This window comes from Gambusia affinis, linkage group LG01 (assembly GCF_019740435.1).
Source record: "Gambusia affinis linkage group LG01, SWU_Gaff_1.0, whole genome shotgun sequence".
Taxonomy (NCBI): domain Eukaryota; kingdom Metazoa; phylum Chordata; class Actinopteri; order Cyprinodontiformes; family Poeciliidae; genus Gambusia; species Gambusia affinis.
In genome coordinates this window covers 41325037-41347351 of record NC_057868.1, presented here as the reverse complement: position 1 = coordinate 41347351, position 22315 = coordinate 41325037, and the positions used below count along the sequence as shown (strand labels likewise).

The following is a 22315-nucleotide window of genomic DNA, read 5'->3' as shown; positions in this document are numbered from 1 at the left end:
TCGGACTGACAGCCGCCTCGTTAACAAGCTGCTGAGGTAATTAGTGACTCTGTGGGCTTTTAATCTGAAAGGTTGTAGAGCATCCAGCCATCCGGTTAGAGAGGAAGAACAACAGAACCAGGGAGGTTCTTGTTGGACCTTTTTGTGCTTCAGTTTGTGGCATGTGGACCTGCTTTTATTTTGAAAGGTCAGCTTCAGGTCTCAGTGTTCTGCTGGTTCTGCTGGTCCTTTGTTCTGCTACAGAGACGAAGCGGAAGCAGCAACAGGAAGTTGTCATGCTGGAGGAATCCAAGAAGCTGTCTAGGTGTGAAGTTGATGACTTCCTCTGGCAGCAAACAAACAGAACTTCAGAGACGGCCGCTCTGAGCCGAGGAGCTCATCAGAACCGGGCCGAAACAGAGGTGAGTCTCCAGCTCAGAACCTGCTGCAGGCCGCTCTGTTTCTCTGATGGTTGGAGGTTCGGTACATGCGGATATTTCATTTTTCAGATTTTCACACGCTCCTTCTTCAGTCTGGTCTGGGACCAGATCCGGTCCAGATCCGGGTTCTGACAGCAACAGACCTTCGGAACGAGTTCACTGAGCAGAACTGACGTTCTGCAGAACAGAACGTCTTTGTTTCACTTCAGAGGAAAAAACGTTCCTGTTGTTTTGTGGTTGTCATGGTGACGGGTTAAACAAAGTAAAACCATTTTCATAAAAGTTACAAAGTACAACTGGATCGAACCAGGACTTGGACTAGGACCTGGACCGGTTCCTCCGCTCCTTCAGGGCTGACGGTACAGAGTTCTGGCCCACATGGTTCTTGTTCTGGATGGAGCCCAGACTTCTCTGTGTTTTCTGGTCTTATAGTCTTCCTTGGCTCTGGGCCTCTTCCTCCACTGGGTCGGTTCTGGTTTCTCTCCAGTAGGAGAAGAACCGTGTTGGGGCTTATGGTGTGGGCTCCTCCTCTTGTTCTTGTTGACGTTCTGAAGATGGAGAACCAAAATCGTTCTCAGGGTTCTCCTCTGGTTCATCTTGAAAACTCTGAACCCGGATCTTAGACCTGGTTCTGGATCTGGGATCGGCGCCGTTTTGTGCAGGTTTTTGCTGCAGCGTTCTGTTTGTTGCCATGACAACAATTTAAGGAGCATCGTGGGATGGGATGTGGGCGCAGCAGCAGAAAACGTTCAGGTGAGCTTCTGAGAGGTCAGAGGTCAAACACCTGGAGACAGCTGAGGGTCCGTCATCTGACGGGCTGCAGGGGGCGCCAGAGGCTCCAGGGAAACGGCGTCAGTGCACCGAAGCCAGGTGATGAAAGACGAGGCGGCGCAAATCTCACACACACACACACACACACACACACACACACACACACCCCGAGAGAGAGAGAAACACAGTCAGAGTGATGGAATCAGCATCAATATTATTAACGACCATCAACCTTTCTGCTCTGATCACACTGACTGTGTGTTTCTCTCTCTGTGTGTGTTTCTCTCTCTCTCTCTGTGTGTCTCTGTGTTTCTCTCTCTCTCTCTCCCTGTGTGTGTGTGTGTTTCTCTCTCTCTCCCTGTGTGTGTGTGTGTTTCTCTCTCTCTCTCTCTCTGTGTGTGTGTGCGTGGTATCAAAGTCTTGTAGTTATTAATATTTCATGTCTGCAGTGATCAGTATTCAGTCTGTGGAGCTTCAGAGCCGCAGCAGCTGCAGAGAACTGAAGGAACAGAACCAGAACCAGTCGGGTAGGTGCCGGTCCTGTTGGTCCAGAACCAGAACCCTCCTCCACAAAATCCAGGGACCGGTTCCGTTCTGTTTGACTGGATCCAGCTCCAGAGGTTCTGAGGTTCCACATCAGCATCAAGGTTTCTATCAGGAGTTCTGGTTCTGATCCAGTTCTGACCTGGTGAAGTTAGCAGGATCTAGAAAACGGGCCAGTCCGATTAGAATCATCAGTCTCTGTAGGAACTGGACCGGACTAGAACCTTCAGCCTCTCGCAGAGGTTCTGGTGTTTATTCTGCTGGGTCCTAAGGTCCAATCCAGAAACACTTGATGGTTCTGTGTTCAAACCAGAACCAGAACTTGAGCCCAGCAGGTGGGAGCGCAGTCTGATCCGACCGGAACCTTTTAACCGCTCTCCCTGCCCAACCGGGTTGCCTTCAGACGTTGTGTTCCTGCTGGAACGATCTGTGTCGCCACGGCAACAAATTAACTTCCTGTTGGGACCCTGACGATGGCGCCGCGTCGATCTGAAGACATTTAGGAAAACGACTTTTCCTTCTGTGACGGAAATCCTGCTGAGCGTTAACGTGTTTATGTCAAACAGCCAGAACACACACAGAGAAACACACACACACACACACACACACACACACACAGAGAGAAACACACACACAAACACACACACAGAGAAACTGTCTTTGTGGGGACTTTCCATTGTCTTCCATTCATTTCTACAGCCTAACCCTAACCAACCAAAACTCAACACACACCTTAGTCCTAAATGTGACCCCTGACCCAAAAACAGCGTTTCCCCTTGTGGGGACCAGGCTTCGGTCCCACAAGGAGCAGTGGGTCCCCACAACGTGGTGTCAGGAAGATGGTCCCCACAAGGTAATAGAAACAAACACACACACACAGAGAAACACACAAACACACCGTCTCTGAAAAAAAACAAAGATGAAGAACAGGAAGACAAAGAAAACAAAGAAAACAAAACTTCTGGGCGGAGAACTGGTGGAGTATTGATATGTTATTGGTGGAGTATTGATATGTTATTGGTGGAGTATTGATATGTTATTGGTGGAGTATTGATATGTTATTGGTGGAGTATTGATATGTTATTGGTGGAGTATTGGTATCTTATTGGTGGAGTATTGGTATGTTATTGGTGGAGTATTGGTATCTTATTGATAGATTACTGTATGGTGAATGTTTTGCCTCCTCACTGCTTGAACTGAACCTGCTGGTGGGATTTGATCCAGAACCAGAGGGAACCGGATCCCTCTGGTTCTGGATCTTCTCTGGTTCCTCTAGTAGCCCAGACCATCACACTCCCACCACCGTGTAGCTAGCTTCAGTCCGGGTTGAACCGGACCAGAATCTTCTGTAGTGGTCCACTGCTGTCTCCTCAGAACTTTGTCTTGGCAGTTGTCCTGACGGGTCTTTGAGTTCTTTTGGGTCAGCAGAACGACTGCTGACCCAAACTGTTATAACTGTTATAACTTTGATGCTACAGCAAGTTTGGGATATGAATAAATCTGAATCTCTGTTCTGGTCTTTCAAACGTTCCATGGAAGCCATTTTCTGGTTGAGTGGTTCTGGTTCTGGTGAGTCGGCCTCCTGTTCTGGTTCCGGTCCAGGTGTGGATCAGTTAAAGCAGGCTGATTGTTTATCTTACATAGTTTTTAATAACCCAGTCGCTGTGTTTCCATTGGCTGCAGAAATGCACAATTTGACAGATGGAAAATACACCCATCCTGTCATCCGGGTCGGGTCCTGAGGTTCTGCAGAGACCCAGTTGGTTATGAAGAACCAGATTCAAGAAGTGATGAGGACAGACTCTGAATCTGGTTTGAAGCCGGTTCCAGGGGGAAAACGACCCAGAACTGATCCAGAACCGGTTCGGCTCCGGTTCTGGATCAGCAGCAGCGGAGCGGCTCCTCTCACTGAAAGTAGGACGAGAAGCAGCGCAGAGGGAGGGAGCGCCGCGAGGGAAGGACAGGAAATGAACAAAGAAAATGAAGAGCAGAGGAACACATTCTGCAGCAGCTCCACGGCCGGCGCGCACGCGCGCGCGTGTGTGTCTGTGTGTGTGTGTGTGTGTGTGTGTGTTTCTGCTCTTTGAAGACAGAGTGAGCAAGTCGGCAGAAAAACCACAGAGATAATATGTGGGTGGAGGTGTGTGTTAGTGTGTGTGTGTCAGTGTGTGTGTGCCTGAGGTGAAGCAGCCTGTAATCATCACCTCTCTGTGATGAAAGCAGCCGTTGCTCATTAGCATACGGCTGAAACAAAAGCTGAGTTTAGAACAAACTGCTGCGATTAGCAGAGTAAACCGCTTTGCTGCAGCATCCAGCGTTACCGTGGCAACCAGAAGCACCTGGAGCTGCAGCTCCTCTGGGTCTCTGCTGCTGGTTCTGGTTCCACCATGTCCTGTTCTGGACCGGGGAACCATTCAGTCAGAACAGAACCTGTTGGGCTCCTGAGGTTCAAGATGGTTTTCCGGGTTTGGTTCTGGCTCTATTGGGTCGGGTTGTCCGGATGTTGTGGACTGGTTCTGGTTCTGTTGCTGGTTCCGGTACTGCAAAAGAGAAAAGATAATGGAACATTCTGGAGGAACTTTACGAGTTCGGTTTGTTGATGCAGCTTCTGGTTCTGAAGGAAAGTCCGATTGGACCCGTTTGAAGTTGGACTCCAAGCTCAGTTACTGTCGGGTCCGGAACCGTCAGAGAACCCACCTGGGATCAGAACCAGCAACCTTTGTCCCAGAGAACTGGGTCTGTTCTCCTGAGAAACTGGAGGTTCAGAACCGAACCCATTCAGGTGCTGATGGAGCCTGACGGTGTGTTCAGGTTTCCTCCGGTTCCCTCAGGTGTCTCCAGGTGCGTTCAGGTTCCCTCAGGTGTCTCCAGGTGCGTTCAGAACATCGCAGCCTTCCAGGTTTTTGCCTCTGTGGGTTTTTAAGAAGAGAAAGATCTAGACTGGAGGCTGGAGTTCGGCTTCCAGCTTCCCTCCTCTGCTATTGTGTCCCAACACCGTGAATGACGCCACCTACAGGCCGGAACCCAGATCCAGGTTCTGGTTCCAGCCGGGACTTTGCAGCTCGTTTTGATCCTATGAATGGTTCTGGTTCTGCAGGAACACCGGAACCAGTTTAACCCAGTTTAGCACCCGGCTCTGAGTCCCATAACATCCCCGTTTGAAGTGTGCCGTGGAAACGGGGGCGGTTGCCATGGTGACGTTGCTGCAGTCAGACGGAGAAGCGAGTGAAGGAGCTGCAGGGCTCAGCCTCACCTGCTCAGGTGGATCTCCTCATGTCCATGAAACATTGCTGCCGCATCACGGTCCCGGTCGGGTTCTGGTCGGGTTCTGCAGAGACTGAGCCAGTGGCCGCTCAGACTCTGTGGGCAGAACCGGTCCATCAGCTGACCAGACGGATCCGTCAACATATCAGTGATCAGATATGTTGAAGAAAACTCTGGTTACTGGCTGTCACTGACCTGGTTCTGATGGGTCAGAAATTCAGTCCTGGTTCCTGAGGCTTGGTCTCGGCCTGCTGATGGCTCCGCCTTGTTTCTGAGGTCACATGACCGTCGGTAACCATAGTGTCCTTAAAGTGCGACTAACGCTGTGAAAGATTGACTCCGCCCCCAAAGACACTGAAAACGAACCGACATTTTAGCAACTGATGATGATGATTATGAGGGATTTTTCTGCCATAACTGGAGAGCACACATTGTCAGTCTGAAATCAGGATTCATGTTTTTCTTCTCAAAACTTGTGATGCTTGAACTCCAAACTTTTGCTCTCAAATCTTTCTGCTCACAACTCGTCTCTCTGCTCCGATCAAATCTCCACTAGCAAACCTCTCTGCTGGCTTACCAATCATTTTCTGCTCACGCTTGGAACAGAAACGTACCGTCGCCTGGCAACCTCTCAGCCAATAGAATGCAAGTGTTGTACTGGGTGCGTTTGTTTCCGTCTAGTGGGTGAGCCTGCGTTCCCTTCCTCCCCACCTCTGTTCTCCCGCCTGGCCAATGGGAGTCAGGATTTGAAGTAGCAAGTCGCCATAGCGACTGGTGAGCATTGATCAATAGCTACTCAGCTTTATGTGATTTATTTGCAATGTGGACACAGAGTGAAACGGGTCTGCTCTGACTATTGGTGAAGGTTTGGTGTTATTAGCTAACAGCTGCTAATAGCTGCTAATAGCTGCTTTCGCTGCTCACTCAGGACAGACAGGCTGTGGTCCGGCTGCATAGCGCAACCAGGTGACAGGTGACAGTACTTTTCTGTTCCAAGCAGAAAGTTTTGCAAGAGAGCAGACAAACATTACCATTTTGAGAAGAAAGACACGAAGTCCTGCTTTCAGACTGACAATGTGTGCTCTCCAATTATGGCAGAAAACTGACGCCATAGATGATGTCCAGCCTTCCTCCCTCATAGTGTCTCCTGTTCTCACCTGTTGCAGGTAAAGAGGAGCTGCCATGTTGGCCTCCTCCGTCTCCTCTTCACTCCTCCTCCTCCTCTTCCTCCTCCTCCCTCCTGCAGACGCCTCCATGCAGTGGGTGAAGCTGGAGGGCTCCCCCCTGTCCCACCTGCTGCTGGACCCGAGGGCGGGGCAGCTGTTTGTGGGCGGAGTCGACCACCTGTATCAGCTGACCTCTGACCTGGAGGTGATGTCACATGTTAAAACCGGCCCTCTCCTGGACTCTCCGGACTGCCTCCCACCAATCGTTGCTCAGGACTGCCCCTCAGCCACGCCCACTCACAACTACAACAAGCTGCTGCTTCTGGAGCCGGGGGCGGAGCTGGGGGCGGGGCCAGGAAGCCTGATTGTCTGTGGTTCACTGTTCCAAGGAATCTGTGAGAAACGGTGAGTCCCAGTCTGGTTTGGGTTCCACTGTGGTCAGAATGAGCAGTTGAGTGTCCAGATCAGTGTGGTGACCTCTGACCCCAGTCTGCTATCATGTCTCTGCAGGAGTCTGTCCAACATCTCTCAGCTCATCTACCGGACCTCCAACCCCGTTGACACTCAGTACGTCGCGGCCAATGACCCTCGGATTTCCACTGTTGCCGTGGTGATAACCACCCGGAGCAAACAGGAAGTGGGCAAGGCCAGCGGCGAGCTGCGCCTCCTGCTGGTTGGTCGAGGCTACACCAGCCGGGGTCCTGGGGACATCCCACCAATCACAACGCGGCGCCTGCACCCTGTGGCTCCGCCCCGCAAAGCCTTCTCCCAGGAAGAGGAGCTCGGAAAACTCGTCGTGGGAAGTTACTCCGAATACAACAACCACTTTGTGAAGGCTGTCGCCCACGGCGACCACATCTACTTCCTGTTCTCACGGCGGGACATGAGGCACACGAAGGAGTACAGGACCTACGCCTCGCGGCTCTGCGCCTCCGACCGCAGTTTCTACTCCTACGTGGAGGTGCCGCTGCTGTGCCGCGGCGGCTACAACCTGGCTCAGGGGGCGTGGCTAGGAGACCTGTCAGGTACACCGGCACTGTTTGTCGTCATGGCGGCAGGGCAGGCGTCCACACCCATAGCAACGAGCCGCTCGGCGCTCTGCGTTTATACGATGAAGGACCTGGACGCCACGATGCGGCGGGCGCAGGAAGTGTGCTATACAGAGGGAGGGCTTGATAGTAGCGGGCAGGAAGAGGCCTACATCGAGTACGCCGTGTCATCCAAGTGTCTGAAACTCCCGAAGGTAAAAGCGCCGCTCTCCCTGGTGGTGAGACTTGAAAACGTTTTTTTATTACAGCCTTCATAAACCTGTTCCCTGAAAACTGTTTCAAAGCTGTAATCAAAAACGGCCAGTGGGGATACTTATGCTAATAGCCGAGCTAATTTTTAGCTTAGGGTTAGCTTATGCTCTTATTTTGAAGCGGATGAAGTTTGTTTGCAGCATTGCGTTTCCACCTGTTCTGTACCCAGATTGGATCTGTTATACATAGGCCTGTCACCATAGCTAATGTTACTGAGCGATTAATTGTCTAAAAATTATTGCGATAAACGATAATATTGTTTGAAGACCTTTTTACACTGATTTAATGGAAATGATATAATAATTCATGTGATTTCCTGTCAAAGATAAATACACTTTATTTTCAAAAGAACATTTAACACTGGAACTGATAAAATAAACAAAACAACCAAAAACAAAAATAAAATGGATTCTCAGTCTCCATTAACAAAGATGAATAAAAACACCAAAGTGTAAATAAATACTGGATTCAACCAAAAGTGTTCAGATTATGAAGTCTGTAAACCATATTGTCCTTCAGTAATCATTAGATTTAAATAGAGAAGATGGAACATCGACTACCTGGTGCAATAGTTCACACTACACGTTAGTTCACTCCTACATTTTCCATTGTGTCATAATTAAAATGACGTCGATAGTTTTACTTTATCGTTCAATTAATTGATTTATCATTTATCGCGACAGGCCTAGTTATACAGTGAACAGTTTGAAATTTACCTATGTCCTTCATGCTTTCTGTCTTAGTGGAGCTAATTGTTAGCTTTGTGCTTTAGCATTTTTGCTATATTTAACCCTCCTGTTTTGTTCCAGGTCAAATTGACCTGTTTTAAAGTTTAAAAAATGTTTGAAAATAATTGGAAGTATTTTTTTGTTGCATAAAACGTTTTCTATTTGTCTTAATAGGTGCACTCTACATATAAACTGAAAATTTATTCATTTTACACTTTTGTCCCAAGCCCTGGGTCTACATTTTACATAGGTACTGTTCGGGTCAATTTAACCCGGCCGTCAGGTTAAACAGCAAAAAGTTTTTAAAAACTTTCAGTTCTATATGTTTCCTTGCAGCTATGAACCATATTTCATCACACACACAAACACAACACACACACTTTCTCACTATTGTCTTTACTTCACAAGAAAACTGTGATTCAGCAGGTGTTCATACAACATTTGACAGGAATCTTTTCTGTTCCCGTGGATAAACTTCACCCACTGAGTGACTCTGCAGAAATGGAGGAAGACATAAAAACTCTCTGCATGAATAATTTATCTAGATTTTAATCAGCAGGTCAATTTGACCCTGAACAGTGTGTCAAGTTCAATTAATATAAAAAATTTACCAAAGATCAATTTCAAGGAAATTATTGTTTTTTGTGTCTAGGTTTTTTTCTGTGGACATAAAAATGTAAATTCAATTTTTTATGTCCTAATGGTAAGTGAGTAGGTTGTCGTCATTAATCCTTAATTTCTGAGAAATAAAAATCCATCATTGCACAAATATTGATTGAAATGGTCAGTAAAAGAGTTAATAATCAGATACAGAAATGTTTTGGAGGAATTTTTTGGTTTCTGACACTATAGCATAATTAAACACTCCCCGGGTCAAATTGACCCACGAACATTTTTGCTGTACCTGAGAAACGAACATAACAGGAGGGTTGAAAACGTTTCGTCTACCTGTTACCTAGTGCAGCAATTGATGTTCATCCTGGACCCACAATGCATTGCTGAGCAGTAATCAGTTTAAAATCCAGCTTTCCGACCGAAGCTCTGCAGGGGTCAGTGAAGCAAAATCAGCAGAAAAGGTAGCAAACCATAAAACTGAGACCATGAGTGAAGCGTCTGTTCCAAAGGATTGTGGGAGAAATGTCTCCTGGTCTTCAGCCAAAGACTAAAGAGAAATCCTCCAACACTAAAATCTGATGCCTCCATCTTGTTTCCACCTGGTGAAGAAGGAAGTTGCTCTCAGTGTCTTCAGAGGTTTTTGTGTGGTTTCCTTCAGTGGTTGTTGGTGCAGCGCCCCCACAGGCCAGGAGGGGAACAGGTTGGTTTGACTCAGAACCACAGCAGCTGCAGGTGGAGCAGATGATGGAGTTCTGGTTCCAGTAGAACCGGGTCGACCGGACCATCGGGAGGAAAACGGACTAAAGATCATTCTTTAGCAGTCTCTTCCTGCTGGTTCCTCCGTTAGCCCCGCCCCTCCTGTATTAGCTCCGCCCCTGTATTAGCTCCGCCCCTCTGTCCCATGAGCCCGGATCTGTCGGCCCTTCAGCCTCCTGCTGCTCTGCTGGGGTGAAACTGCAGACTCTGAGTCAAGCTGGTGGCCTGGGATCATCTGCAGCAGCTGCAGGCCAATCTGACCCAAATACAGGACAGACTGTGTGTGTGTGTGTGTGTGTGTGCACATCGACATGTAAACATCATGTTGTGTCTCTCTACTCTAAAGGAGTCTCTGTCTGACTACCCGTGTGGGGGGGAACACACCCCCAACCCCATCGCCAGCGCCGTTCCCCTGGGAGTCCCGCCCACCGTCACGATGAACACCCAGCTGACCTCCGTTACCGCAGCAACAGAGGTCGGACACACCATCGCCTTCCTGGGAGATCGAGACGGACGTCTGCACAAGGTGAACACACACAGGGTGGCGCTGTAGACCCAGAGTCACCCCATCAGGTGACCCCAGAGGTCATCGTAAAGTTCCTCTGGGGAGGAGATGGAGGGCCAGTTGGGGGGGGGAGGGCGCGGGGGGGGACGGCCGCAGCTCTTTTGCTGCCTCTGTGGGTCGGTGGGGGCTGGAGGGTCTGCAGCACAGGCAGGCAGCCGTTTCCTGTACGGTTCGGCTCAAACATCCAGACGGCTGAGGTATGGTGGACGTTTCAGGTGTAGCGGATCCAGGATGATATTGACTGAACATGAACCAGTGGAACCAGTAGAACCTGTGGAGTCAGTAGAACCAGTGGTACCAGCGGTTGAGTGGTTCTGGTTCTGAGGGTTCTCCCGGATCAGAACTACGCCGTGGGTGTGGTTCTGATCCGGGAGAACCACACCCACCATGTATTATTGATGAGTGGTTGCAAGCAGCCCGTGTGTGTGTGTGTGTGTGGTTTGGTGTGTGTGTGTGTGTGCGTGTGTGTGTGTGTGTGTGTGTGTGTGTGTGTGTGTGTGTGTGTGTGTGTGTGTGTGTGTGTGTGTGTGTGTGTGTGTGTGGTTTGGTGTGTGTGTGTGTGTGTGTGTGGTGAACAGGTGTTTAGCTCGGGGGCGGGCTCTGGGAGCGTTCTCGGGCTTCTGTTGCTGATTGGTTGTTGCTGTCCCAGGTGGATTGTGGGTAATGATGTTGCAGGACGACCCTGCAGGGTGTGTTAATGAGCGCTCAGCTTTGATTCAGCGTGTTAATATTTAATCACACACACTCTGCTGCTCCGTCTCCATCACTGATTAGTAACAGAAACTCCCGGTGGCTCCTCGTTTCCTCGCTCATTCCTCACTTCCGGTGGAAGTCGTTGTCATGCCAACCTGCTCCAGGAACCAAACGCGGTCCTGGAATCCAGGTTCCTGTGACATCACAGCACCGCAGGCGGAGTGTGAAACATGGAAAGGACAAGAGACGAAAATTTGATCATTAAATTTTCTGTTCTGGTCAAACTAAATACATTTTTTCTTTTAAAAGTTTTGCAGCTCACCTGTGAGCAGGTAGAGGTTTCTGTTCAGGACTAACGTCTCACCTGTCCTGCAGGTGTTGGTGCGCCCCGATAGATCTGGCCATCTGTACGGCAGCCTGTCGGTGGACGGGGGCGGAGCAATCGGTGCCGACCTCCTATTGGACGAGAGCCAACGCCACGTTTATGTTTTAACCGACGACCGGGTGAGAGAGGCGCGTCCGTCCCGCTGTCCCTCTGCTGTCCCCGTTTCCCTGTCAGTCCAGTCAGGACATCCGCTTCCTGTCTGTCCCAGGTGTCCAAGGTTCCCGTGTCGTCCTGCGAGAGACAGACAGACTGTCTGTCATGTCTGTCCATCAGAGACCCGTACTGCGGCTGGTGTGTCCTGGAGGGACGGTAAGCCTCTCTCACCTGTTCTGTCCTTCATGGTCCTTCACGGTCCTCTAGTGCCATCTGATGGACATCAGGGGAACTGCAGACATGTGTCCTCTGTCTGTGGTGTCCAGGTGTTCCCGTAAACATGAGTGTGAGCGCCACCTGCTGGACAACCACTGGTTGTGGAGCTTTGAACGGACCAATCAGTGCGTCACGGTGCAGAGCCTGCAGCCGGCCAATCAGAGCAGAGATGAGCAGACCCAGGTGAGATGGACTGACTGGGAGCAGTGGGAGCTGAATGAGCCGGGTTCTGGTTCTGGTTCTGGTTCTGGTTCTTTACCTTGTCCTCTCTTTGTCTCCTAGGTAACCATGTCAGTCGTCCAGCTGCCCGTCCTCCAGGAGGCGGAGTCTCTGTCCTGCGTCTTCGGGAGCCTGCCTCCCCAGCCGGCCGTCGTCATGGGAACAGAGCTCACCTGCCAGTCACCTGCGCCGGAGCTCCTCCCCCCCATGCCGCCCAGAAGCGGTGAGCGAAGGTCGCCTGCAGAGTTCCCTGATGCTCCGACCTGCTACTGAATGACCTCTGACCCCACAGATCACATGGTCCTGCCCGTGTTTCTGATGTTTGGTCACGTGACCGTCGCCATGGGAAACATGACCTTCTACGACTGCGGAGCCGTCAGCCGACTGAACCAGAGTTCCCAGTAAGAGTCCAGTAGCTGAAACAGTAGGAGAGGAAGAGGAGGATAGGGGTGATGATGATAATATGATGATGAAGGTCTCTCTCTATCTCAGGTGTCTTTCCTGCATCGGCTCCTTCTGGACGTGTAACTGGTGTCCTCTGGATCAGATCTGCACCCACAACCACAGCTGCCCCAGGAAGCTGGTCCTCAACCACAACGTGAGACACCCGTCTGTCCACCTGTCCGTCCTCCTGTCTGTCCTCCTGTCTGTCCTCCTGTCTGTCCACCTGTCCGTCCGTCCGTCCACCTGACTGTCCACCTGTCTGTCCACCTGACTGTCCACCCGTCTGTCCTCCTGACTGTCCACCTGTCTGTCCACCTGTCTGTCCACCTGACTGTCCACCTGTCTGTCCACCTGACTGTCCACCCGTCTGTCCTCCTGTCTGTCCTCCTGTCTGTCCACCTGTCCGTCCGTCCGTCCACCTGACTGTCCACCTGTCTGTCCACCTGACTGTCCACCCGTCTGTCCACCTGTCCGTCCTCCTGACTGTCCACCCGTCTGTCCTCGTCTCTCTCCAGGACTCGCCCGGTCCCGGTTCCGGTTCCTGCCCTCTGGTCTCGTCTCTGAGAGGTTCTGCCTTAGTGCCCATGGGCCTGAGCACCACTATAGTTCTAGAGGGACGAAACCTGGACATCTACCAGGTGAGCCCGTTTAAAACCATCAGGTCCAAACTGATCAGAACCCGCTCAGCTCCACATCAGATCCGGACTCTAACGTCCTGGTCAGGTTCTGTAGGAACTGCGGGGTCCCATCTCCATGGAGACCAGGACACTGATGTGATTGGCTGGAGGTTGATTAACTGAGCGCACCTGTTAGCTTCTCAGTTAGCGTGCAGACGTCCTGAAGTTTCTCTCTGTCCCGCCGTCCAGGACGAAGCTCAGTACGTTTGTGTTGTTGAGGTTGAGGACGTGCAGCTCAACCTGACGGCTGCTGTGAGGAAAACCCAGGACAACACACACATCTTCACCTGCAGCCCCCACCAGGTAACACACACACACACACCTGTAGATCCCTCCCACAGTTCAGGTTCCTGAAGCCGCGGTTTGTCCAGTTTCAGTACCGCCTCAGCCAGCTGCAGTATTCTGCTGCCATCTACCTGCGTAGAGGACAGCGACGCATTGATGCATCACCTGGACTCAGACGTAAGGAACTCACCTGTTGACCCAGTTCTGTAGAACCAGAACAGATTTTTACAGGTTTCCAGTCATGATCCATTTCAGATTATCAGACCTTTAGGTTCTGGTTCCGTCAGTATCGGACCTGACGGATGTTTTCTCTTCAGTCCACCTGTATGACTGCTCAGCCGGCCAATCAGATTGCTCGCAGTGCAGGGCGGTACCTGAGGAGTACAGCTGTGTGTGGTGTCTTGGAAGCCCCGCCCCCAGATGTGTTTACAGCCAATCGTGCTCCGGCTCACATGCAGATACCTGTCCGACGCCTCAGATCACACAGGTGAGTCCTCCCACCGGGCGTGGGTCTGCAGAAGTCTTGTTGCCATGGAAACGTGTCACCGGTCTGTTTGCAGGTGCATCCTGTGACCGGACCTGTGGAGGGTGGAATCCTGGTAACAATCACAGGATCCAACCTGGGCACCAGGTACCAGGACGTGGTGGGCGGAGTCAAGGTGGCAGACGTCCCCTGTGTGGCTCAGCCTGAAGGATACCAGATCTCCACCAGGTAGACTCACCTGACTGGACCTCAGTTAACACCTGGCTGCTCACTGCTCCACCAGTCTTTACCTGCCTGCTCACCTGTGTTAGGGTCGTGTGTGAGCTGCAGAGCAGTGGGAGTTACCGGGTCGGGAATGTCCAGGTTACCGTGGGAACCACTCCACCTGGCCGATCGACCCAGAGGTTCACCTATCAGGTGAGACGGCAGGAGCGTTGCGGTTCTGTTCAGCTGTGCTGGTTCTGGCCTCAGGCCCGCGGACCAAAGTTCTGCTGTTCTGGTCTCTCCCCAGAACCCTAAGCTGACCGGTCTGGTTCCAGACAAAGGCCCGGTTTCTGGAGGAACCAAGCTGACCATCAAAGGCCAACAGCTGCTCACCGGACAAACCTCGGACCTGACCGCCTTCCTGGACCGGCAGCCCTGCTTCATGTGAGTTCTGACCCGGTTCTGTTGGGACTGATGGTACTTCCTGGTTCAGTGTTCAGTTCAGTTTGACATGTCTCCGTTTTTCTGTGTCCTCCCAGTTTGAATGAAGTGACTGATTCCCAGTTTGTGTGCAAGACCAGTTCTAATAATCGGACCGGACCAGTTCCGGTTCGGGTCTTCTTTGGTAAAGCTAATCGGACCGGTCCTGATCTTACCTTTCGTTACCTGGACGACCCCGTCATCACCAAAGCTACACCTGCAGAGAGCTTCTATGCGTAAGGACCAATCACTGCGCCATGTATTTCTGTACGCTAGAAACAAAACAACAGCGAGTGACACAAACAAACTGCTGTTTCCTATAAAACGCATAAGATTCAAATGTTGACAGATCAATGAGTTTGTTCATTTTTGACTGGTAATTTTGTACCATCTTCCATTTAGCAGGGAGGGGAGCTAACATATTAAATAATACATTTACTGTCATTTTTCACTCCGCCACTATATGCCAACAGGTTTACAGTTTGTAGTCCTGCCTTTTAATTCTTACATTATCTATAAAACAAAACAATGTGATCATATCTTAGTGTGTCACATCTCATTTGATCAATTAACACAAATTCTGGATTTGTGTTAATGCGTATTAATGACATCATTTTGAAATTTAAAATTCTAAAAATGTCTAATTGGGATCCATGGTCTGACCTTTGCTTCCTAATAAGGAGTTGACTTCCTGTTCTCAGGGGAGGGCGTGTCATCAAGGTGATGGGCAGGAACCTGGACGTGGTGCAGGACCCGGTGGTATCTGTGTGGGTGGAGCCTCTGGAGGTGCAGAGAGTGAAACGGAGAAGGCGGTTGGCTCTCTTGACCGCCAGGCAGCAGTTGGTCTTTAACGGCACCATGACCACAGTGAGATGAACCAACCAACCAGGGAGGTGCCCCCTACCTTCCTGTTTTCACCTGTCTTCTCTCCTGTCCGTGTCTCAGGTGTCTGAGCGCTGCTCTGTCCTGTCGCCCTCTGAGATCACGTGTCTGACCCCTGCGGTGCCCCCAGAGGTCAGAGTTAAGGGGGTGTGGTTTCAGCTGGACAACGTCCGGGTCCACTACGACAGCATCGAGGTGCCGTCACCTGCCTGCTCCTCACCGCCGCGTCAGACCCTGCTCAGTCTGACGATGTCTCCGTCTGTCTCTGTCCATCAGGGTAAGAGCTTCACCTATTACCAGAACCCCCAGTTCTTTCCTCTGAACCGAGACGCTCCGGACGCTCCGTACCGCTTCAAACCCGGCGGAGTGATCGCTGTAGAGGTACGGTGACTCTGATTGGCTGCTCCAGCGGACGCAGCATGTGGTATGATGTCTTGGCGTCCCTCAGGGTCTGGACCTGACCAGAGCCATGTCCAAGGATGAAGTCCGGGCTCAGCTTGGAGATCAAGACTGTGAGGTGAAGACTCTGGACCGAACCCACCTGTACTGCGAACCCCCTGAGAACCAGCCTCTGAGCGTGGACGGCAGCAGCGAGCTGCCCATGCTGAAGGTAACCAAGAGAAAAACTAACAACACCCGGGTCCAGCAGCCTGAAGAACCTCCATCAGCATGTGCTGGTCTCCTCTGTCCAGACTGGATCGGTCCAGCAGGATCGTCCATGCTGTTAGTCTACCTGTCTGTCTCTCAGGTGTTCATGGGGAACCTGCAGGCGGACCTGGGTCTGGTCCAGTACGACAGCGACTCGTTGCTATCCCCCATCCCGCTGGCGGCGCAGATCAGTCTGGGTGCAGGAGCTGCTGTCATCATCCTGTCGGTGCTGATCGTCATTCTCATGTACAGGTACAACCTGCTGCTGTCCGGTTTCTCCAGATCCAGTTGATTGGGTCCGCTGAGCGGCGTTCTGCTTTGTTCTCTACAGGAGGAAGAGTAAACAGGCTCTCCGAGATTATAAGAAGGTTCTGCTGCAGTTGGAAACTCTGGAGATCAACGTGGGAGATCAGTGCCGTAAAGAGTTCACAGGTGAGCAGCGCTAACTCAAAGATACTAAAGTGCTAAGCTAAGAGTTAGCGGTGCTGTTAGCAGATTAGCAGAAGTGTGTCTATGGCCTACCAGGTTCTGATCCGCTGACATCCTACTGATTGATCTGTTCTTCTTCCCGTCCTACAGACCTGATGACAGAAATGATGGACCTCAGCAGCGACGTGGGAGGACCGGGTCTCCCTCTGCTTGACTACAAGACGTACGCAGAGAGGATTTTCTTCCCTGGCCAGCAGACGGCGCTGCTGAGCCGGCAGTTGGACCTGCCGGAGTCCAGGAGGCCGACGGTGGAGCAGGGCCTCCAGCAGCTCAACAACCTGCTCAACAACAGACTCTTCCTCACCAGGGTGGGTTCCACTCAGGTGAAGTGGCTCCACCTGAGGGGGCCGCTGGGTCTGACGCTGTGGTTCTGATCGGCAGTTCATCCACACCCTGGAGGCCCAGCAGGGCTTCTCCCAGCGGGACCGCGGCTACATGGCCAGTCTGCTCACCATCGCGCTGCACGACAAGCTGGAGTACTTCACCGAGGTCATGAAGACGCTGCTGCAGGACCTGGTGCAGCAGTACGTCGCCAAGAACCCCAAACTCATGCTGCGCCGGTATGGGAAACAAACATACCTGAGATGCTGCTGAACCGGAACCAGAGCACCCGGACCGCTCAGGGTCCAACCAGAACCTGGACTGACATCTGGCTCTTCTGTCTTTCAGGACGGAGACAGTTGTTGAGAAGATGTTGACCAACTGGATGTCCATCTGCCTCTATTCTTTCCTGAAGGTATCAGTTTCTGTTCATACCTGTCTCTCCTCAGCTGCCCCTCCCCTGTCTCACCTTCACTTGTCTGTCTGACAGGAAGTGGCCGGGGAGCCGCTCTACATGCTCTACCGGGCCATAAAGTACCAGGTGGACAAGGGCCCGGTGGACGCTGTGACGGGGAAGGCCAAGCGGACGCTCAACGACAGCCATCTGCTGCGAGAGGACATCGATTACTCTGCCATGGTAACTATAGCGACAGGACTACCTCCTGCACTCAAACCGGGTTTGGTCTCACCTGTCTGTCTCACCTGTTCCTCAGACTCTGAACGTCCTGGTGAAGAACGGAGTCGAGGTTCAGCCGTGTCCCATTAAAGTTCTCGACACCGACACCATCACCCAGGTTGGGACACGTTGGACAGACCCCTGGTCACCTGTCGCTCTGCTGCTCACCTGTCTGTGTGCTTCTGTGTCCAGGTGAAAGATAAGATCCTTGATCAGGTCTACAGAGGAGCTCCGTTCTCTCAGAGACCAGCAGCTGACAGTCTGGACCTGGGTACCCACTAGTCCTCCTCACCTGGCTCACCTCTCCTTCCTCTGACAGGCGGCCGGTTCTCACCTGTGTACGTTTGTCTGCAGAGTGGCGTTCGGGTCAGGCAGGTCACCTGACTCTGTCAGACGATGATGTCACAGCGGTGGTTCAAGGTCGCTGGAAAAGGCTCAACACCCTGCAGCATTACAAGGTGGGAACCGACCAATCACAGCGAGCCTCCACCTTCCTGTCTCACTCCTGCTCATTTTCAACGTCACATTCTCCGTTCCTCAGGTTCCAGATGGCGCCACAGTTGCCCTGATCCCTCGATTTCTCAGTTCAGGGGTCAACCAGGTGTTTCAGACCGGAGAAAGTAAGAACCAACACACGTCAGCCATCAGAATCTCACAGGAAATCTGTTGACAACCTGAAGCGTTGACAACAGCTCGAACTGTAGAGTAAGACAACCATTGACCACAACCCAGACAGTTGACGCAACCCGGCCCACAGAACAGGCAGGAGGAAACGGGTGGAACCAGTTAGCACAACTTCCTGGAACGTCTTCAGAAACACCGAGGACCAAATCGGTCCTTTGCGACATACGAGATTTTCTTGTCAGGATGACTGACGGAGTCTGTTGTTGCCATAGAAACACCAATGCTGGAAGGTGAGGAAGAGGAGGGTCTGCGTCTGTGGCACCTGGTGAAGAGCAGCGAAGATTCAGAGATCCCAAAACACCGGAAGAGCAGCATGAGGGAACGGGAGAGAGCCAAGGCCATTCCTGAGATTTACCTGACCAGACTGCTGTCCATGAAGGTAGCACACACACACACACACACACACACACAGAGGGGAGTGGCTGATGGACGGTGTCCGTGTCTCTGCAGGGGACACTGCAGAAGTTCGTGGATGATGTCTTTGTGGCCATCCTCAGCACCAAGCGTCCTCCTCCAATCGCTGTCCGGTTTTTCTTCGACTTCCTGGACGACATGGCGGAGAAACACGGGATCGACGACCCCGAGACCGTCCACATCTGGAAGACAAACAGGTGAGACCTGCTGGACTCCGCCCCTTACGCCCGTCTCTGGGAGGTGTCTCTCTGACCCGTCCGTCTCCAGTCTCCCTCTGAGGTTCTGGGTCAACATCCTGAAGAACCCGCAGTTCGTCCTGGACGTCCAGGTGACGGACAGCATCGACGCCGTCCTCTCCGTCATCGCCCAGACCTTCATCGACTCCTGCACCACCTCCGAACACAAAGTGGGACGGGTAGGACCGTCTGTCCCGCCGCTGTCCGTCTGCTCTGTCCCCTCCATATGACATCACACTGTCTTTCTGTCCAATCAGGACTCTCCGGTCAACAAGCTGCTTTATGCCAGAGAGATCCCGCGCTACAAACAGCTGGTGGAGCGGTGAGACAGCTACTGCCACTGGTTCCGGTCCAGTCTGGTTCTGGTTCCAGCCCCGTCTGGTTCTGGTTCTGGTTCCGGTCCAGTCTGGTTCTGGTTCTGGTTCCGGTCCAGTCTGGTTCTGGTTCTGGTTCCGGTCCAGTCTGGTTCTGGTTCCGGTCCCGTCTGGTTCTGGTTCTGGTTCCGGTCCAGTCTGGTTCTGGTTCTGGTTCCGGTCCAGTCTGGTTCTGGTTCCGGTCCAGTCTGGTTCTGGTTCCGGTCCAGTCTGGTTCTGGTTCTGGTTCCGGTCCAGTCTGGTTCTGGTTCCGGTCCAGTCCGGTTCTGGTTCCGGTCCAGTCTGGTTCTGGTTCCGGTCCAGTCTGGTTCTGGTTCCGGTCCCGTCTGGTTCTGGTTCCGGTCCCGTCTGGTTCCGGTCCAGTCTGGTTCTGGTTCCGGTCCAGTCTGGTTCTGGTTCCGGTCCCGTCTGGTTCCGGTCCAGTCTGGTTCTGGTTCCGGTCCCGTCTGGTTCCGGTCCAGTCTGGTTCTGGTTCCGGTTCCGGTCCCGTCTGGTTCTGGTTCCGGTCCCGTCTGGTTCTGGTTCCGGTCCCGTCTGGTTCCGGTCCCGTCTGGTTCTGGTTCCGGTCCCGTCTGGTTCCGGTCCAGTCTGGTTCTGGTTCCGGTCCCGTCTGGTTCTGGTTCAGGTCCCGTCTGGTTCTGGTTCCGGTCCCGTCTGGTTCTGGTTCCGGTCCAGTCTGGTTCTGGTTCCGGTCCCGTCTGGTTCCGGTCCCGTCTGGTTCTGGTTCCGGTCCCGTCTGGTTCTGGTTCCGGTCCAGTCTGGTTCTGGTTCCGGTCCCGTCTGGTTCCGGTCCAGTCTGGTTCTGGTTCCGGTCCCGTCTGGTTCCGGTCCAGTCTGGTTCTGGTTCCGGTCCAGTCTGGTTCTGGTTCCGGTTCCGGTCCCGTCTGGTTCTGGTTCCGGTCCAGTCTGGTTCTGGTTCCGGCCCAGCCTGGTTCTGCTCAGTTCCTCTCTCTCTCTCTCTGTCTCGCTCTTCAGGTACTACAGTGACATCCACAGCGCCGCATCAGGATGCTACCAGGAGATGAACTCCACTCTGACGGAGCTGTCCGGGGTAAACAGAACCAGAACCAGAACCAGAACCAGCTGTCTCTCCTCCTGTCTCACTCCTCCTGTCTCCCTGCAGAGCTTCGCCTCAGAGATGAACAGTCTTGTTGCTCTTCATGAACTCTACAAATACATCAACAAATATTACGACCAGGTAACTCCGCCCCCTCATGTCCTGTGACCTCTCACCTGCACAGGTACAAACCTGTCTTCCTGTCTGCAGGTCATCATGTCCCTGGAGGAGGACACGTCAGGTCAGAAGATGCAGCTGGCGTATCGGCTGCAGCAGGTTGCCGCCCTGGTGGAGAACAAAGTCACTGACCTCTGACCTGCGAGTCCTGAGGAAGAGGAGAGACAGCGAAGCTGATTGGACGGCTGCTGCCTGTCTGTCTGCGTGGGGGACGCCCAGTCTTTCATAATCGGTCTTCCGGTTCCCTCACACGGCGGCGGCCGCCATCTTACGACAATCCAACCAATCAGGGAACACCGTCGCCACCTGCTGCCTTGCACTACAATTCCCAGAGTTCTTTGCTGTCTGAGTCTAAAAGCACAACTTCAATAGTTTCTTCTGTGTTTGTATTAGTTCCGACATAAAACCTGCTGTTTTCTATGTTTTTCTACTGAAACCAGCTGATTGGACTCTGAACGGCCAGAACCAGAAGTTCTGGTGCTGCTGGGCGTTTCTGAACGCAATAATCTGAATCAGGGAGTGTTTTCATCTGACCCGGTTCTGCTGAGGTTTTGGACTCGGAACTCAGGTCGAGCTGCGGCGGTGAGAAGGGAAACCTGTCCACATGTTGGCGGGCACTGCGCCCAAGTCCACCTGGCTGCAGCAACAGGAAGTGGCGGGACGGACCGCTGTCAGTCTCGGACCTTACATGGAAATGGGACCATTGCACTCCGGAAGTGAAGGGGGCGCTATTTCCTATGTTATCCGCGGCCTCCCGTTTTTATTTTCTTTTGAAACCTGTGATATATTTTCATCTTTAGGAAGGATTTTCACTCTCAGCATGTTTTTGAACTTCTCTCCTTTATTTACTTCAGCTCACAGTTTTTAACAAATTCTGTAGCTTTCTGTGAACTTCTAAATCTGCTCCTTAGTAGAATCTTTTTGGGTCTGATACTGCCTCTAGTGGCGTGGGGTGGTAGCACAACTAATATAATTACATTAATAAATGAGTCTTTATTATTTACTGTTAATTTCGGCATTATTGGCACCAAAAAAGATCAATCTATTATAGGAGGAATAAAAGAAATAAGCAGATATGAAAAGCAACATGATGAACTATAATAAAAATCATTTACAATGTATACATAAGAAACTGAGCAAATGTCAATAAGAAACAAATGAATTAGATTCACAGAAGAAAAACAAATCTGTTAATTAACAACCAGAACTGTAAAACAGATACAAGCTAAAATTCACATCTTTTGCTTTTACTGTGCCATTCATATTATTCTGAGAGATTTTGGTGTGTCTGTAGAGTTTTATACATAGAAAAAGAAACTAATCAGTCATGGTGGAAATTTCCCTTTGACTCTAAAACTACAAAATAAAACACATTCATAGATTCACAATATCAACAATTTGTGCATCAAGTAAAATACTTTACATGCTACATGTAAATGTTATTTAGTTTTGTTAAGAATAATTATTGCACTTTTAATAAATGACTTGTGATCGATGTCCTCAGGTACCAGAGGGAAACGGTATCGCCTCCATGAGCTCAGAGGATCAAACTGATGAAAAACAAGATGGATGCTCTCTGCTCAAATGTCCCTTCAGTCTCCCATGTTCTTACAGCAAACAGTTGAGACAGAGTCGTTTTACCTGCCATTCAAAGTATTAAAAGTTTGTCTGCTGTTCTGCAGCTCCTGTGACCAAACCAGTCAAGGAGATGAAAAGTTAAAACATTCAACATTGTCTTGTACAAAACCTCTAGTTGGGTGACCTCTACATCACAGGTGTCAAACTCCAGTCCTGCAGGTTTTAGATGAGCCACAGGTACAAAACACTGGAATGAAACGTCTTAATGACCTCCTCTTAGTGTAGATCGGTTCTCCAGAACCTTAATGACTTAATTATTCTATTCAAGTGGTGCAGCAGAGGCTCATCTAAAGGTTGCAGGACAGCGGGCCTCCAGGTCTGGAGTTTGATCTATATCAATAGGTCTTCTTA

General features: G+C 51.3%; 1 protein-coding gene across 4 annotated transcripts in view; it reads left to right on the top strand.

Moving 5' to 3' along the window:
- plxnb3 (plexin B3) overlaps positions 1 to 22048 on the top strand; it is a 41880-nt gene extending 19832 nt beyond the window's left edge. For 3 of the 4 annotated variants that reach the window (XM_044131778.1, XM_044131699.1, XM_044131921.1), the window contains 38 exons: positions 6164 to 6568; positions 6674 to 7406; positions 9910 to 10089; positions 11197 to 11325; positions 11415 to 11515; positions 11626 to 11758; positions 11858 to 12017; positions 12087 to 12195; positions 12287 to 12392; positions 12754 to 12876; positions 13105 to 13218; positions 13287 to 13377; positions 13518 to 13687; positions 13761 to 13912; positions 13996 to 14101; positions 14196 to 14332; positions 14428 to 14604; positions 15070 to 15235; positions 15314 to 15445; positions 15527 to 15631; positions 15699 to 15860; positions 15999 to 16150; positions 16230 to 16330; positions 16478 to 16695; positions 16769 to 16947; positions 17057 to 17123; positions 17199 to 17345; positions 17422 to 17502; positions 17577 to 17655; positions 17739 to 17842; positions 17926 to 18004; positions 18281 to 18447; positions 18519 to 18679; positions 18750 to 18897; positions 18976 to 19040; positions 20068 to 20143; positions 20216 to 20290; positions 20360 to 22048. In XM_044131778.1, the coding sequence (XP_043987713.1) occupies positions 6180 to 6568; positions 6674 to 7406; positions 9910 to 10089; positions 11197 to 11325; positions 11415 to 11515; positions 11626 to 11758; positions 11858 to 12017; positions 12087 to 12195; positions 12287 to 12392; positions 12754 to 12876; positions 13105 to 13218; positions 13287 to 13377; positions 13518 to 13687; positions 13761 to 13912; positions 13996 to 14101; positions 14196 to 14332; positions 14428 to 14604; positions 15070 to 15235; positions 15314 to 15445; positions 15527 to 15631; positions 15699 to 15860; positions 15999 to 16150; positions 16230 to 16330; positions 16478 to 16695; positions 16769 to 16947; positions 17057 to 17123; positions 17199 to 17345; positions 17422 to 17502; positions 17577 to 17655; positions 17739 to 17842; positions 17926 to 18004; positions 18281 to 18447; positions 18519 to 18679; positions 18750 to 18897; positions 18976 to 19040; positions 20068 to 20143; positions 20216 to 20290; positions 20360 to 20464 (5679 nt within the window). In that variant the 5' untranslated portion in view covers positions 6164 to 6179 and the 3' untranslated portion in view covers positions 20465 to 22048. Of the gene's footprint in view, positions 1 to 87; positions 402 to 6163; positions 6569 to 6673; positions 7407 to 9909; positions 10090 to 11196; positions 11326 to 11414; positions 11516 to 11625; positions 11759 to 11857; positions 12018 to 12086; positions 12196 to 12286; positions 12393 to 12753; positions 12877 to 13104; positions 13219 to 13286; positions 13378 to 13517; positions 13688 to 13760; positions 13913 to 13995; positions 14102 to 14195; positions 14333 to 14427; positions 14605 to 15069; positions 15236 to 15313; positions 15446 to 15526; positions 15632 to 15698; positions 15861 to 15998; positions 16151 to 16229; positions 16331 to 16477; positions 16696 to 16768; positions 16948 to 17056; positions 17124 to 17198; positions 17346 to 17421; positions 17503 to 17576; positions 17656 to 17738; positions 17843 to 17925; positions 18005 to 18280; positions 18448 to 18518; positions 18680 to 18749; positions 18898 to 18975; positions 19041 to 20067; positions 20144 to 20215; positions 20291 to 20359 lie in introns of those variants that run through there. The other variant, XM_044131844.1, reaches the window with a different exon arrangement.
- Positions 22049 to 22315: the final 267 nt, after the last annotated feature.